Source organism: Battus philenor, unplaced genomic scaffold (genome assembly GCF_028537555.1).
Source record: "Battus philenor isolate CCGP_79_NKW_IND1 unplaced genomic scaffold, ilBatPhil1.0.hap1 SCAF_6, whole genome shotgun sequence".
NCBI lineage: Eukaryota > Metazoa > Arthropoda > Insecta > Lepidoptera > Papilionidae > Battus > Battus philenor.
In genome coordinates this window covers 3,751,280-3,768,658 of record NW_027181726.1, presented here as the reverse complement: position 1 = coordinate 3,768,658, position 17,379 = coordinate 3,751,280, and the positions used below count along the sequence as shown (strand labels likewise).

Below are 17,379 nucleotides of genomic sequence, written 5' to 3'. Positions count from 1 at the left end.
TCCTCAAAGCGGCGCCAAATTAGACACTGTAAATATTCCATATTACATTCACAGTTATAATGTGTATAATATTGTAATTCTTGTGAATGCCGTGGCCGCCTAACATTGTGGTAGTATTTATAGAATTATTATAACAATTAATAGAATTATAGCGTAAATTGACGATTAAAAAAAATCTTGATCTAGGAACTGTCTCGTTAAAATCATATCTAATACATGTAAATATTAGAAAATTTTACATCTATCATAAAAAACATGAAAGTCTGTATGTTAAAGGTAATAACTAGACAAAACGCTTACGCCAACGAAAATCCCTAGGAGAAAGCAATTTTCGGTTACGCAAAATTTTCATTGTTACTAAAACAACGTGAAAAAACAAAGTAATCTATCTTATTGCGTTATATCCCTCGACAGAGAAGCCAGTAGTTAAATCGGTTTATTACTATGTTTATAAAAATGAAATTGTTAGTAATCCTTTATCCAAAATTCTTGACGAAGAAGCAGATTGATATGTAAGTCTCACAAAATATGCATATTTATCAGTCATCATTTCAACAGTCCACTGTATCACACACTATAGGCCTTCTCTACAGGTTTTTAAGTCCCCTAGTCCACGGCGAGTTTTCATAGCGATCTAATAGCAACATTGTCGCGCGTACGCATCGATACAGTCGAAGCGGTCGCTAGCTGTTTGTCCTCGCCTACGATTCAGTCGCAATGCAAACGTGATACTGTTGCACTTCTATCGCAAAAAAAGCGATTCAGTAATCTCCGTTCTGTTCCAGTGGCCAACCAGTAGCGCAATGCAAATGCGAGTAACACGCGTTAGTAGTGACGCTGTCAAACGTTTACTAAATAAACGACCCGTATTCAGCGTCTTAACAATGTTAGCTGTCTCTCAGGTCATCTGTCCTAAGTGGACAGACCGGTAATTCTCCATCGTCACTTTACCATTAATCATAATGCTCGACATACTAAAACAGAAAATCTTAGAAAGCTATTTGTTAAAGGATTGTAAATAATAACATATGACGCAACGTTTTTAAAAATAAAACACTGTCTAATGGTCGAAAATAATTTGGTTTAATTCTATTACTTCATCAGAAGTTAGAGTTCATAGAAATAGCTTCAGAATATTCTTTCCGGAATATATACAAGAGTACTTTTATGTGAAAAATATTCTAAACAAAAGAAAATCTTTTACCTGAATTCTATGTATTCTAAGTTCGAACATTTCCGATTCGAATCTACCAATCATGCGCCAAAAAGATAGCAACAATGTTGATTTATTTTGAAACGTGACGTCCGAAATTGGAAAATATGTTACTTTCGCTTATAAAGGTTTGATGTTGATCTATGTGAGTACAAATTATTTCATTTTTGAATTTATCTGCCAAGCTGGCGGTGTTATTGGTATACGAATGTGATTTATTGTTTCATCAGGTTTCATTTATTATAAACAGGGATTACCAAAGTAACTTATACTTTGTTGCCTTTTAGACTTACGAATTTCTCGCGATAACATCCGTCTTTTCTATGCTAAAAACTTTTTTGTTGAAGTATTCCTTCACTTCCTTGGTAAATTTCCAGTGCACTATGTTGTACCACCTGTGACGGTATTCGGTAGCGCTTTTATAATTTTTCAGTTGTTTCGGCCACTGTGACGTCGAGTGTGGTTCGGACCTGATCCGACCAGCGCGTGAGGGTGTCGCTTTATGGTTGGCGCCTATCTACCCTCCCAGTGACCAAGAGTTTTTCCAAGTTGCTAGTTTTATATACTGCAAAATTTGATCATAAATATACTTACATAATTATAATAAAGACAAAATATCCATCAGTGTTCACTTCATCTCGTAATAATGATATTTTTTATGACTAACGAGGAATAAGAAAATATTGAAACAAAATTTTATAATTCATAATGGCAATGTACTCTTCTTCGATATCAATGCACGTGTCTCTACGATACAAGTCGATCGTTTCGTCACAGACAGGCGGTTTACATAGACCGCTTCGTGATGTATCATTTCTTTAAACTGGACAGTCACTATTGCCTTACTGAAATATACAGATTCCGACGGTTCGAATAGGCAGGGTGCTCTCTCTATCGCTATCGCTACTCTGTGTTTCGCACTAATCGGTGTAACATAACTCCTGAAGATGCCCCGTGGAGGGGTGAAACACGTCTTGAGTGGTTTGACGGTGGTAGTTGTGTAATTCAGCCGCATACGCATTTATCAGCGGGCTGGCGGGCGGTGCATTTTGTTGCACGACTGCATGTGCGGAAGTGGCTAAATATTGATCCTTTTCTTACTTAAATTCTAGAACACTCTCTGGAGCTTCGGCCCGTGTCTTTATATAACATATAATATTACCGGATTGAGAGACCGGTGAGCTTTCAGATTGCTTAAGCGGTCGCCTTATGTAGTATTCGAACGCTGAAGCCATCGATTGGATAATTCGGTTAGAGCTGTTATGTCATAAAAATAAACATGTATATATATATATATATATATATATTTATAAAAATTTACACTTTAATTTATTTATAAATACACACATACTTCAACGGTAATACGAACACAAACACAAACATAACGTTTGTGGAGTTTTATTCTTACAAAGAAACTCCTGTATAGTGACTCAAAACGCAAAAGCATTCCGTCACAAGCATACCAAAGGCTCGATTTCGACTTAGTAAATCGCTATTACCTACTCACTAAATGCCAGGATAGCGTGATGGAATTAAGATATCCATTTCACTGTACAAATACTACGTAACTAACTCCCTTTAATTATGTAATATATCCTTGATGATTATGTAATATATCCCAGATGTCACTTAATAAGACTTATATACCACACGTAGAGTTATTTGTTACAACTAATAGACGCCCACGGCACATGGCTTACCATAAGATGATCAGTCTTTGGGAACTATCATCCGGTATAATGAAAACGAATAACAAAAAAGTACTTATGATTTTTTTTTTCTAAAAATGTTGAAAGTTGACCAAGGTACCGCAGTTTGTTTTAAAACGAGCCATAAATAATATAATGATCCTAAGCTCTCTTATATAATCGGTGTTGAAAAGACATTTTAATGATTGGTTATAGGTGTAAAAATTTGAAATGTATATCCCATTTGCTGTCAATTAATAAATGATACACACTATCCAAAAACCTACGGTTTCAGAAAAACTTAGTAATGGTATATAGTAAGAGCGTGTTCAAAATTCGAATTACAATTTATTGAAGGTAGTTATTGTTTATTATCTGTCCATATAGACTCTGTACTGTTAGCAGTTTAAACTGACGCATTTTAATAGAAAAAAAAAAAAAAAAAACAATTTATTTAACATATTTCACAGTGAATGTATACAGATTGATTGAAAACACGCGAAAAAGCTTTAAAGCTTTTTGCTGACAAATTTGTTATGCATTCATATTTTCAATTCTTTTACACTTATAATAAACCATCCTCCATATAATGAATAATATAAATAACTCTATTTTCAGTATTATTTCCTCACACGATTTTCTGGTTTACTTTTCTAATTATTGTAAAAGTAATAAGTACATGTATTGTAAGTTTTTATAAGTTTTGTGAGCACTGAGTAACAGAGCCAAATTAAACGACGAAATGGGTTATGTATAGATAAGACAAGATATGCTAAATTATAAATAATTTAACAAAAATCCGATAAAACAAGTTAAACTTTATATAGATAAAGAAAAAGTTAGTAGAACAATACGAATAATAAAAAAAATTCTATTGTTAATATTTAGACCCTGATGGTATTCAAAAACATAAAATCTGTAAGAATAATACATATTGAACTATTAGGTTAAGATAAATAATTTTATAGATTAAACAAAATTCGTCCTTTTTTATATTATTTGGAATTTTGTCATTTATGAAAAGTATTGAAATAAAATAACGAAGGAAAATACGAACAGTTTATTGATATTAAAATTGTATTTATTGTACTTAATATTAATCGTGTAAAAGGACGCGTAATGCTAGCGTAAATATGATTGTTGCCGGAATAATCAATCTTGATCCTTTTCCTTGGTGTAGCTCCGCCAGACTTTCTCCTGCAACAATGAAGAAAAAATTGAATATTGTAACACATCAGTTAGTTTTAATCAAAATAAATAGCAATAAAGTCTATAAAGAAATAAAAAATAACATAAGTAATTATTTTATTTCTTTATAGAAAAAAGACGAGAAATAGCATGTTGCCTGAGCTATTTATTCGTCAAGGACTCTTAGAGTAAGAAAGAAGTGTGTGTCTTTAACAACTGTATAGACTTCTTGTAAACAGTCTTTCTAAGTCTTAAATAAAGTTAAATTATGAAAATTACTTAATTTTAATTACAAATATATACAAATGAATGTATGTATATATATTTAAAATGCGTATATTTAAAAAAGAAATGTCCACAAATAAGAAAATGTTGCTCTTTAAAAAAAATGACATTAAAAGTTTATTTCGCCAAATCCTTTACTCTAATTGCTTTTACATATCATTGCGAAATGATAAAATCACAATACATCATTTTTAAAGCCTTATAATTTGAAATAATTATTTTATAATTGCTATTTGACTTCGTTTAATAACGCATACTTCAAACTAATAAGCATGCATATAAACAGTATAATATATATAATAAGTGTTTCACAATTTATCGAAATAATTTCTTCAATTTAAGTTCATTATATCCATATAAGATATGTTTTGATAGTAAACGAAAATATATGAAGAAGCATAAAAATTTTAACGAAACGTGAGTGTTGATGGATCCAAAATAAAATTATTACTTTTGTATTAAATTTATTAAACTTTTAAGATAGCAAAATGCTACTGACTTAAATATATTAAATACAGAAAGTGGTATTAATACATTTTTAATGGTAAACAAGAACATATCAAAAATATTATACAAAATATCTAAAAATTATCAAAAAGTTATACTTGTATTATTGTGAATATTTGAACACAAATGAGCATAAATTAAAGGGTAAATATGCTGACATGTATACATTAGCAAAGATTTACGTTTTTTTTTTTGGTTGGTTAACACACGTCGTATTGTTATTACAAATTTTTCTTTAGGGTACAAAGCAATACTGATCTAAGGTAACTAAAAAGTTATTAATAAAAAAAGGCAATACGTAGAGATATCATATAATAAATATGTATTTCATAAAGAACTATTCATTTGTCTGTCTAGAACAGTATTCCTATATCGAATGAAATAACAGAAAAATACTTTCTTTAATACAAAGAGAGACACCTCGTAATTTCGTTTGGAATGGAACGGAAAGGCTTTTGTTTGCACATAAATGGAATTATGAAGGCTGAAGAAGAAAAACACTTCTGAAATAAAACCTGTCTAATGTTCTTTGTGTATATTAACAAATCTTGTTTCTTGTTCTAGATATAACAAAGATTATTTTACTAATGGAACAATATAGGTCCATTGACATTGTTTTGGTTTTGAGTCATGTCTTACAATGAAAAGTCGCAGGTTCTATTCCTAACAACAACCTTCTTCACAATCAATGACTCCTTGACGGTCTGAAGCGGCCGATATTCCTCCACCCATAATCCACCATGAAAATATGCCGCGAAATTGAAAGTTAATCGTGAAGAACGTAAGGGAAAAAATGAAAGAAATTGTGAAAGATGAAAGAGAAAAAACTACCTGAAAATATTATTGGAAAATATATTCATGTCCCAAAAAAAAGATAGGAGATTTAATGGAAAAAATAAGTACTCAGTAGGCAGGCCATATAGCATGCAGAGAGATAGTCTCTGTGTCATAACGGTTCTAGGTAAAAAGGGTTATTTTTACATGTATAGAAGGTTTAAATATTTATTAATATTATCATTAAATTACCTTTGATGACGTGTAAAATCACATTAGCTGGAGGTGGCGCCGGTGGGGGAGCTCGTGCGACACTGCAGGAATAACGGCCAGCATCATCAGCCCGTACTCGTGCAACTCGTAGCACTGAATTAGCACCATTTGCACCAAATTCAGTTCGGACACTGCACAAGCACAAAATTATTATTACAACTTATGATATTCCCGTCATAGCCTGCTACTATTTTTTATAACTATGATTTAAGTTTGTAAGTCAGTTTGTTTTAATTCCTTAAAAGTGTTTAATATGGACTTTTCGAAAAGCATTAGCAGTTTGGAGCTCTCCTAGTCAAGTAATTTGAGAGAAATATAATAACTATAATCTGAATTATAATTAAAACATGCTACACTAATTAATGTATTTATCTCTTTATTGAGCCATAAAACAGGTAAATAAAAAAATCGGATAAAAAAGCATAATAAGTATAAACAGCGGTCTTATCGCAAATAATTTATTTCACACAAGCATTGGAACGACTTATTTGCGAAGAAAAATTGAGCGAGCTGTCGTCAAGTGTCGTAAGAGATTAGAAATCCAATATTTACATTCGATTGACATAATTATTAAAATACTAAGTGTTTTAATAGTTTTTTCATTAAAACATCTAAATAATATTATTTGTAAAGTAAGCAGCTAAAATACAATATCATATCCAAAAATATTGTAAACTCATATTGCGAAAACAAAAAATAACTGCACCGCATACATTTTTGCTATTTGTATACGACACACTGAATGTAAATATGTATGCACAAGGAACTTATAAAAAGTCAATAATTATAATTAGATAGAAAAATGAGACTATTTTTTTATTTAATCAAAATAAAAAAAAACCATTACGCAGTAATAACGAATCTCAGTTACGTGCTATAATAAAACGAAATATGTTGATGTAACTCTGGTAATTGTGAAATTATTAAGGGTTAGCTTATTAACCTTTTAAGTGAAATTGAGCACCAATACAAATAAATTAGTTTATATGATGCAATAACTAAAAACATTCTATTTTTGTTTGTTATAGCAAAACAAAAATCTATTGTCATGTAGAAGTAAATAGATAAAATATTTAAGTGAAACGATTCTAACCTTTTAAAATTAGGTACAAGTTTGGCCTTTCAATTGTATTTGGCCGATAAAAAATAAAACAAGTGTGTTTTCTCAGATCATTACTTATGAATGAGAAGCTTAACATTTGGCTTTACATAAAGACTTTGTAATATTAACGAGGAAAAATTTCACAAAATACAAATTGTAATTTACAAATTTATAGTACTATCATCACCTGAAACATATTAGCGGTGACATGGCAGAAGGCGTGTTTGACATACACACGACACATACTCAGCCCGTGTTAATAGTATTATTTAAAATGCGATAATTTTTTTCATCTCCACTTATCCAGATTAAACTTATCATAAGGAAAACCTACTATCTCTCAAAACAAGCGCGTGGTTGAAGGCTTATTATTAACAATATTACTTCTTACAACTATATACTTATATGATATGGCATAAATAAGAGCGTGAAACTAATTCTTATTTAATTTTTATAAACAAAGCTGGTTAAAACTTAACTAGTCTCTTATAGACGCCGTCTCTCATCTATTGAAAGTCCGTACCATACGTTGATGTCACCTGTCATACTCTAGTGAGCACTGGTAACCCAGTGATAGATGACTGATACAAGCAATTGAAGGTAACGTGTTCGATTCCCTGAACTTGATCTGGGAGCTTTTTGTAAAATCGTGCATATTGTCCAAAAAATGGTTTATAATTTCAATGAAATATAGTCCTAGGTATGCATAAATTTGTTTTTGCTTTTTTATTTAAAAAATATTTATCTATGTATATCAAACAAACCTTATTCCACCCCTGGTTGTATCGTCGTTGAGTAAGGACTCCCTTCGATACCACAATAGAGATGGACCTCCTTCCATTCGAAGGCCTCTGACTTCGCAGCGCAGAGCCACAGTGCTGCCAATCTCGCACACCTGCTCCGATACTAAGGCACCAGCTCCATCCACGATGCGAACTGACACCTCTATACAAAGTAAAAAATAATTGTTATTTTTTATTATAATAATTTTATTGCGCTACTCAAGGTTTCATTGGTAACCACGCAGTCGTTCAGCAAGACATGAAGAGGGCTACGCTTCGAAATTCTCTACGAGATAGAAGAGAAGACCCATAAAAAAGTCAAAGCAAACACAGCCATGTTTTTAGTGAGTTATAATGGCATTGGACAGACCTCATACCACACAGAATTAAAGACTGCTGGGGCCTTAAGATTCTTGACTGTAGACCATAGAACGACAAGCGCAACGCAGGACTTCCACCCATAAGGTGGACAGAAGACCTTATTAAGGTAGTCGAGAGACCCTGGAGGCAGGCTGCTTTTAACAGGTCTTATTGGAAATTTACGCGTGAGGTCAATATCCAGCTGCAGACGTGCCACGGCATCATGATGATGATAATAAAAAAAAAATAAGTAAGGTTCCCTTTGACTACATCTGCAGATAATATTTTTGTATTATTAATCATTAACTAATTTGTAGGCCGCGAGAATTTATAACAAGTATTCCTTTGAAGTAGCAGAGTAAACAGAATATTAGCATAGGCTTTTATCGTTAGTACATAAAACAAAGCGGTGTTATTTCTCTTAATTAAAAACTTTTTGATACAGCATTTTCATTGTTTCCTTATGCGTTTCTTGTGCGAATTGTTTTATTTTGTAATAATTCACAAATGTAGACTTTTATAAAAAAAACACGTTTTTTCATAAAAGTTTCTATTTTTTTAATATTTAATAAGAAAGACTTCGTCTACCAAAAGACACGATGATGGTGATATACATCTCCGATATTTCAATAAAAAGATGCAATTAGTAACAGTGTTCGCTGCGTGAATAATTGGAAACCAAATTTCTCGATCGCTTAATTTTATGAAGTCATCTGATAATTTGCCGCCAAGATAATGGTATTAAAAATAGTCATAGACAACAGAAAGCAGAAAATAATTAAAAAAGGTTTATTAAAAAGTTTGCAATGTAATTAAAATGAAAATATTGATACAGGAATCAAAATGTTTACGTTTACGTGTGTTACTGGTGGAGATGAAGTTGTTAACTTCATTATTTTTCATAATTGCGAAACGCACTCTTTTCAAAACAATAAAAAAAAGTAATTTTCGCAAAGTTACTTATCGTATTAAAATACAAATTTACTGTAGAAAATACCGTACAAAATGGTCGTTGCATCGTTTACAACGTATTAATTGCATTAGTCTCAAAACTATCCGGAGACGTAAAAAACGCCTGTGTCCCCCTCTCCGAGGACTCTGCGGCTAGTTACCCTACAGAGCGCTGACTAAAATATTCAAAAACTTAGCGGTTTTTTATCCAGATAATTAACGTTTTGACACGAAACGAGCTGACATATTCTCTACCAACTCAATCCTTGTAAGATATATATAACAACAGCCACAAACATTTGAAAAAAATATTTTTTATTTTCAAAAAACTTACCTGGCACTAATAACGTCACCCGAGCAGTACGCGGTGGATGAGCAGATAATTGACAATCGTAATGAGCGGCATCAGTCGGTCTCACTTCGCTTATTTCAAGCCGCCATATATCCGGTGGAATAAAACGAGCTGAATATCTAAGAAAAAATAAAGACGTAGATAATTAAAAAGACAATGTTTTAAATTACCATATTAAAAACCCAGTATCGAATTCACTTCCCGAAGGCTTTTACACGGAAATTAAAATAATGGACCATGAAAATTATATGTCGTTTAATCCCATCTGTACCCTGGCTTTAGAATGTCCATACGCATTAAGTCTTATACGTCCTTTCTATTGAGAAAAATTAATCTATCTCTGACAAATACGCATTACATAATTTTTAATATTAATCTTATCTAATATTACTATTTTGGCAGTTGTTTTGTATTTAAATTCCTTTATTACGAGTTTTATCGAACTAGCTGTCCGACACACTTCTTACTGTTAAAAGGTATTTTGCTAATCGTAGTCTAGCAAAACTTAAATAAAACGCATTTCAGAGTGATCAGTTAATCTATTTATGTAATGTCTTAATAATAAAAAAACGACTGCTTGCGGAAATTGGTTTTCTGTTTTGCACACTACAAGACTTCAATAATGTGTTTATAATATCATTGTCGCACTTTATTATCATTGTCATTTCAGGTCATATAAGTGAATTTTTTGTGGCCCCTGCTAATGGGGACCTTTCATACTACCCCCTATTTTGTTGGGAACAGGGATTTACTTTCTTTATTAAATTTCGCACTTCCTTTTTATTACTTTCGTACTCTTCTTCCATTCTTCACAATCTCTATCATTCGTTCTTCATTCCATAATTCAGTCAATTTTCCTCTTCCGCTTTAATATCCTTTCGTCCATCTTCAATTACTGCGGTTTAGTTTCTTTATACAATTTATATATCATCACAGCTTTTTTTAATTATTTTTACATCTAATACCTATATATCACAGTTCTCTTATTTCTTTCATTTTCAATATTAGTATTTACATATTTTATTTAATTCTATTAAAATTAGTTCTAATATACATTTTTGTATTGCTCTGTCTCATAGAAATTATTATAAATAAAAATTGCATGTCATAGGACTTCCTCGAAAATATCTATAGATGGATTAAACATAATCGCTACGCTTGGCAGGCGGGTTTGGTTTCGTAGTGTCTCATTTCTAATTCGATCTCGTAAGGTATTTCCAAGAATAGGCCCCTCCATAGTTCTCTGGGTGGCCGTCTTACAAGTCCCTTCGTATAATAATTTTAATAACTTGTTTAATATTAAGAAATTAAATCAAACTTTAATCAAGACTATTAAAATGATGTGATCACTCTAAAACACGCCGCATATAGGATATATTTTACATTAGATTGCGACGGGCATAACTTTGAATAGTACAAAATATATCAAATAATTAATACACAAAAGACATTCTATATTTGAAGCATTATCTTAGATATGACATCATATATTTTACAGTGCATCGATATGAATGTCGTATCAATTCCCTTTATACGTACTAAAAAACAAAGCAACTATTACCTTTATTCGTATTAAATATTTAAATAAAACCAACCTATTGTCGGCTGTGTACTGTTGTGTACCAGTTGTAAGCAACTCCATTGGTTCAATTTCATTTTTTCGGCGCACCCAGGATACCTATGAAGAAAGTTTATTTAATATGTTTTAACTTTAGATCGTTTTATGACGCATAAGTGTCGCCATCTTTGCTTTAATATATATTAAATACCAATAATGTAGTCGAAAAAAAAACAATGCAACTTTTTAACACAGATTATTCTGCTTCTTATCTATGTATACATGTAGTTTCATAACTATATACACATATAAAAATTGTCATAAATTTATTTGCTATTTAAAAATTTTAATACTAATACTGGTGATTCGAATGAGGGAGAAGAAAGGTCCGTATCAAATAGCGGCAATCCCTCTCCCAACTGTTTGCGCTCAGTAAACACGAAAAAAACGCATTGTAAACAAAACACCCTAGCGATTAGAATTATATAAGAATTATATATAAAAAATTCTTTATATTTACAAATTCATTTAAATATGAATACTTATTAGGTCACTAAACATATGTGTGGGTAACGAATAATAAATTTCAATGAAAATGAACAGGAAAATTCGAGATCGAATTTCAAAAAAAAAATAGGAACCAAAAATTGCATACATGAAAATTTGTCGGTTTTTATTCACAAACCATTTACTTTGTTTCATTTCATTTATTTCATCCAAAAGGAATCATCTTAATAATAGTAATAAAACATTAAACATCATCGTAATTAACTTTTACTAGAGACTACATCCATCTACATGTATTAGGGAAGTCATATCTCAAACACAAATATCTTGTTTACTTTCCAAGCTCATGATTTAATTACGCGCTTGACTGGATAAGAGACATATTAAACAAATTTCAGATTTAGTACAACACCATATAAACTTACCACTGTCCAATATTTGTTTCTTTATTTACTTTATTTTAAATGTAGTTTAAGTTTAAGTACTATATTTCAGTAACTTAAAAAAATTTAGTGATTATTTTGTTACAGTTTTTTATGTGAAATGAGTCTCGATGTAATAAATAAATATATAAAAAAGTTAACCCTAACAAGTTGTTAGTCTAATTTGATAGAGAGATAATTTGATAAAGAATTTATAGAACTTGGAGATAACAAATTGTTGTATTTTAATCAAAAAAACTTTTAAATAGACTACTACATACATACATATACACACACACATATATATATTCTGTTAAAATTATTTAATTTCAAAAATGGTATAGATATGCCAAACTTGATTAGTCCTTGTCACATCATATTCGAGATACATTAATAAAATCAACCATTGAAACATTAAAGAAAAATGTAATAAAAACGTAATTAGTTCATTAAAAAGTTATTGTCATTACCAGGAGGGATTCATATGCAAATCAGTCACTTGGAAGTCATGCGTGAAATATACAATCAGAGCTTCTAATGCATCTGCGAGAGCTTATTTTTATAGCGCAGAGAGCGATGACCTACATTCCAGGTCGGCAGATTAAATTTGCATATTGTATGCAATGCAGCTATTTAATGTCTATTAATTGACTTTCAAATTAATTGGTGCCCGGATATATTAATAACTGCAGTACGTTGCGGTAGAATTATGTTTCATATCGTAAGTTAACGTTGTTTTATAAGCATACGTATCTTCGCTGATTCTTGTTAGTTAATTAATTCCGTAACTTTGTTTTTATGGATTGATGCTTTAGTGTGGAAGTGCGGATATCCTCCTATACCCGAGCTATTTTCGGCTTAGAGTTGTTAATCTCCTTGAGAAAGCGGTTTAAAGAGGTCAATATTCTTACAGTGACTAGTCTATATACCTATAATAATATGTTACACGTTTAACATAATTACAATAAATTTAAAAAGTGGACGTCCATAGTGTATTTAAAAACCCCGTAAAAAATTGACTGTACCAATGTTTCAACTGCCAAAATGTCTATACTCGTAATATAATTGTAACGAAAACAGATTCTTTAAAAAAAATATTGTAAAATTTCAAACGCACATTAAAGGTTAATTGACGGAAAAGACTTATTATTCAATAAACAATTTTTTTTAATGACAAGAATCCTTAGCAGCGATGTCACCTGATTATTTTGATTTCATTTAGGCTGTATCTAGTAAAGTGTATAAGTATAAATCTGTATTGTTAAACTTTATTGAACGATTTGTTGTTGTGAAGTTTCTTCCAGCGCCTACTTCATAACTTTAACACCTTGCAAAGCAGTCAAAATACAATAGATTAAAAAATATATTAATTTGTCGGTCAAAGAGTTTTGTTTAAAGTTCCAATGTTAAAAAATGAATTTGATCTTATATTTCTATATCGACCCAGTCCCTCGGAAATTATCTTGTGATGGAATCTGCTTCTAAAATTTCTAATGTCGGATTGTGTCTTGTGAGCGCAGCAATATTTATTACGAGAAGATAGAATGTCTGAAATTAAAATTTCATTTGCGGTAAATTAAATAAATGTAATAAATGTTACTTATTACCAATTTATCGTGCAGGGCATCTACTTTGCAGTCCAGGTGGGCGGTGGAGCCAACTAACGCCTCGATTTCTGGGGCGGCTGCGGCGTAGATACTGTTTCCGTTTCCGGGCCTGAAAATGTGTTTACGTTCATTCATTTTGTTTAAATTAGTTTAAAAATAATAAGAACTATTTTTTTTTTACTATCAATCGTGTTTGCTTTCAAAATTGTACCCATAACGGATATATATAATAAATAATATTTTAAAACATTATATCTGCATGATTCATTTATTACTTTATTGCCCAACTTTAAAAGATAACATATAAACATCGACATAACAATCCAAAAGTACGGATTGCGATCTTATTGCAAACCGGAATTTCTTGCATTTTTGTATCGTGATTTTTTTTAATAGTGTCCAATGATACGAAATAAAGTAAAAAATATATAAAGTGTAAACAATAAAGGTGTAGTGATGTATGTTAATATCACTAGATTAGTGATTTTTTGTCACATCTTAAAATAAAAGCTAACAGAGATAATCATAGCATTTTTATATTTCACAAAAATGTAAGTACCAAGAAGAACTAAATACTTTAAGTAACACTAATATAATGATAACACATAATTTTTCACACTTAATTAAACTATCCTGAGATGCAAGCGCTGTTTAGTGAGATATTCTTACAGCTGAAGCGAAGTAAATGGTAATTAATAACTTTGTTTAACTTAATTGGTGTTGAGTTACTTAGGATAAAATTAATTATTACTTCACATCCATAATAAATTAAACAAAGCTGAATAATAAAATGCTTGTTACGATAAGCAATCGCATAAAAATTAAAAAAAATGTAGAAAATGTTTAAATATGTGAAAATAAAGAAAAGTATAGAAAGTAATATAGGTGTAACAGCTTTAAAAGGGTGAATGTATAGCTCATAGTAAAAAGCTTTAAAATCTGTTACACCTAGTTCTATCGCTTTGTATAAAGTGATCACTCTGAAATATGTTACACTGATTTACTTTTTCTATCGAAATACTGAAAATAATAAAATCTCTGCATGAAAATAATATAATCTCTGTATGAAAATTAATAAATGTATAGAACATTTATTAATTTTCATGCAGAGATTAAACTATAATTTGACCTATTTAAATGTTTTACGTTTCACGTATTTATAATAAAAAAATATACCCTACATCTGAATTACCTTACCTCTCATTTCTATGATGATGGGTATTCGAGTAAGTATCAAATATATAGTTTAAAAGGGGCGCGTTTGAACCGATTTCTCCCGTTTTACGTTTCCTTTCCACGAACGGTGGCGTGTCCATTGCCGGAACTGCTGTCACTTCAGCATATCTATTTGTGGTATCTTCTGTCCTTGTTACATTTATTAAACGTCTTTTTCTAAATTTCTTGTGATCTTTACCGAAAACATTCACTTCGTTTACAACTATCTCGTCATTATCTTTATTTCTAGTTAAATTTACTGAAATCTGTCTCTTATCAGGAATTGAGTATTTAAGTTGATTGTGGGTTTTAAAAGTTGGCGCTACATTAAGATTAGAATAGTCTGGTTTACTCGGAAGTTTAGTTTCATTATATGAGTCGGGATTAAGGTAAAGCATTTGATAAAGTTGGTTAATCGTTGGCTGTGACCTTCCTTCGCGTGTTTCGTTTAAAATTGTTAATGTTGCGTCGGCGTCGGTACCTATAAAAGATAACGGCTTTTAGATATTTAATGTTAGAGCATTAACTGAATTTAATTAAAGGCGAATATTAAAGTTTACCGTGTTTTAAAATTAACCGTGTAATATATAATATCATTATTTTAGTACTCTACGCTACTAAAGAATGCACTCGTATAACACTTTATTAAGATGATCTTTTAATTTTTAAAATGCCACTTCGATAAAGCGCTTACTATAAAGTATGAGAGGAAGAAGCATTGGTAAAACATCAAGAATTCTTCTCGAAAAGAGGAAAATGGTAACAGCAGTATGATAATTTACATTTGTTTGCCGATGTTTTACAAATAGTTGAATAACAAAGTTCCCAGAAAATCCTTTTTCATGAGACCAATGCGCCTGCCCAATCGGTCAAAAGTATTATAGATTGATTCTTCTTTGTTATAGCTCCGGCCTTGTACAATGTGTCTTTCTATGAATAAAAGAAAATTTTTTTGAAATACTGTTACAAAACGACAAAGAAGTGGTTGCTATGTTGAAAAACGCCTTGTTAAGCCCTCCAAACATGAGTGGATCCACACACAATTGACATTATGCGTGGAATGCCAAAGGAACTTTTGTAAAACAATAAATAACTTATAGATTGATATTTAGTTTTGTATTTGGTACACTAAACACTTTTAGCGCGGCATCTCGTAAATAACGAATATATTTTACGTTATGTATACTATAAGACTCCTTTATAATACATCATATTAACTTCAGCTACAACCTGTAAAAGGTAGTCGTTTGATTTAAGAATGATTTTAGTTATGAAAGCGATCAGAGATGTAATTTTAATCTTTTAAGATGAGTATCATAGTTGGAACACGGTGCAACATTTTTCAACTTGCGTTGCGATGTAACAAAGACGTCGAGACTAAACGACTAAGCGTAGAAATCATTTTACATTTCACAAACTCCATGATAAGAACTTAGACCCGTGTTGGTAAAGACGGTGCGGTAATAATTTCGTTATAAATACGCTGTGAGAAAGAGACAAGATAAGGAGGCTATTGTCAAGAAAAAAACAACCTTTATAGATAAGAAAAAATAAATTATTTCTATACAAAGTCGCTTGGTTTTGACGTCTTTTGTACATCGCTATGATAGTTCCAGAAAGAAGCACTGACACATTTGCTAGATAAAGTTTATTAGTAATTTTATTATTCTTTAGAGTCTTATAGACACATAGACATATTAGATCTTACCCTAATTTTTGTACTTACTTGCTTTTGTAGGTAACACATTTTGTGAATATTGTTAAAAAACCTGTTTAAACCGTTTTAGTGCATTTATTTCTGATGTGCTTTTCCAAAAAAAAGAAGGAATATTCATGATATAAATCAAATTAAAATTTAAGAGAAACAAAATCAGTTAACTTGGGAAGTTTTAAAATAGATATTACCTTGATTAGGTAGAACAGCGAGTGCTCCCAGTAAAAGAGCCGCGGTGGCTGACGCACACATTGCTCCTACATACTTGTAGACACTGCAACAAAACATACAGTTTTTAAACAGTACATTACAGTTTTGTTTAATTAAAGCAAAACAGGAGAAATGGTTATAAATGTTAAAACTTTAAAGGGGTGAATGTACTTGCTGGCAATTAATGTACGGTACAACATATCTAAAAATGAATAATAGAAAACGATATGAAAAATCGAGTACGCATTTCCAAAGTTAAATTATTGTTTACTAGCATTTCACTTATAGTTATAGCTTTATCGCATTTCAATAGTGTTTTTAGAGTGTTCACTTTATATGAATTAATTGGAATATGTGTAAAAAATTTAAAGCCTTTCGATAGCAGATGAGCTATACATATAACCTATTTAAATATTTTACAAATATAAACAATTAACTTGTAATAATATTTATACTTATCGCCGATGTCTAAAGATATTAAACAAGATGTCAAAGACTATTTTATGTATATTTAAATAGTACATATCGTTGAATGTTGCTGTAACATTAAAAACTGAAAATTAATGAGTAATAATAATGATCAAGCCGCAATCTAAAGTTTTATGTGTTAAATTTGTGAGGTTCTATACATTTAAATTATTAGGCTAATGAAAGTAAGTAGTTAGATGGGT

At 30.8% G+C, this 17,379-nt stretch overlaps 1 protein-coding gene across 1 annotated transcript; it reads right to left on the bottom strand.

Moving 5' to 3' along the window:
* Positions 1–3,997: 3,997 nt before the first annotated feature.
* On the bottom strand, positions 3,998–16,750 carry LOC137930318 (uncharacterized). Its single transcript, XM_068773549.1, has 8 exons — positions 16,690–16,750; positions 14,767–15,265; positions 13,570–13,678; positions 11,071–11,153; positions 9,458–9,594; positions 7,795–7,975; positions 5,908–6,059; positions 3,998–4,098 (listed from the first exon to the last, which is right to left on the bottom strand). The coding sequence occupies exons 1-8, from the start codon at positions 16,748–16,750 to the stop codon at positions 3,998–4,000; spliced, it is 1,323 nt and encodes a 440-aa protein (XP_068629650.1).
* Positions 16,751–17,379: the final 629 nt, after the last annotated feature.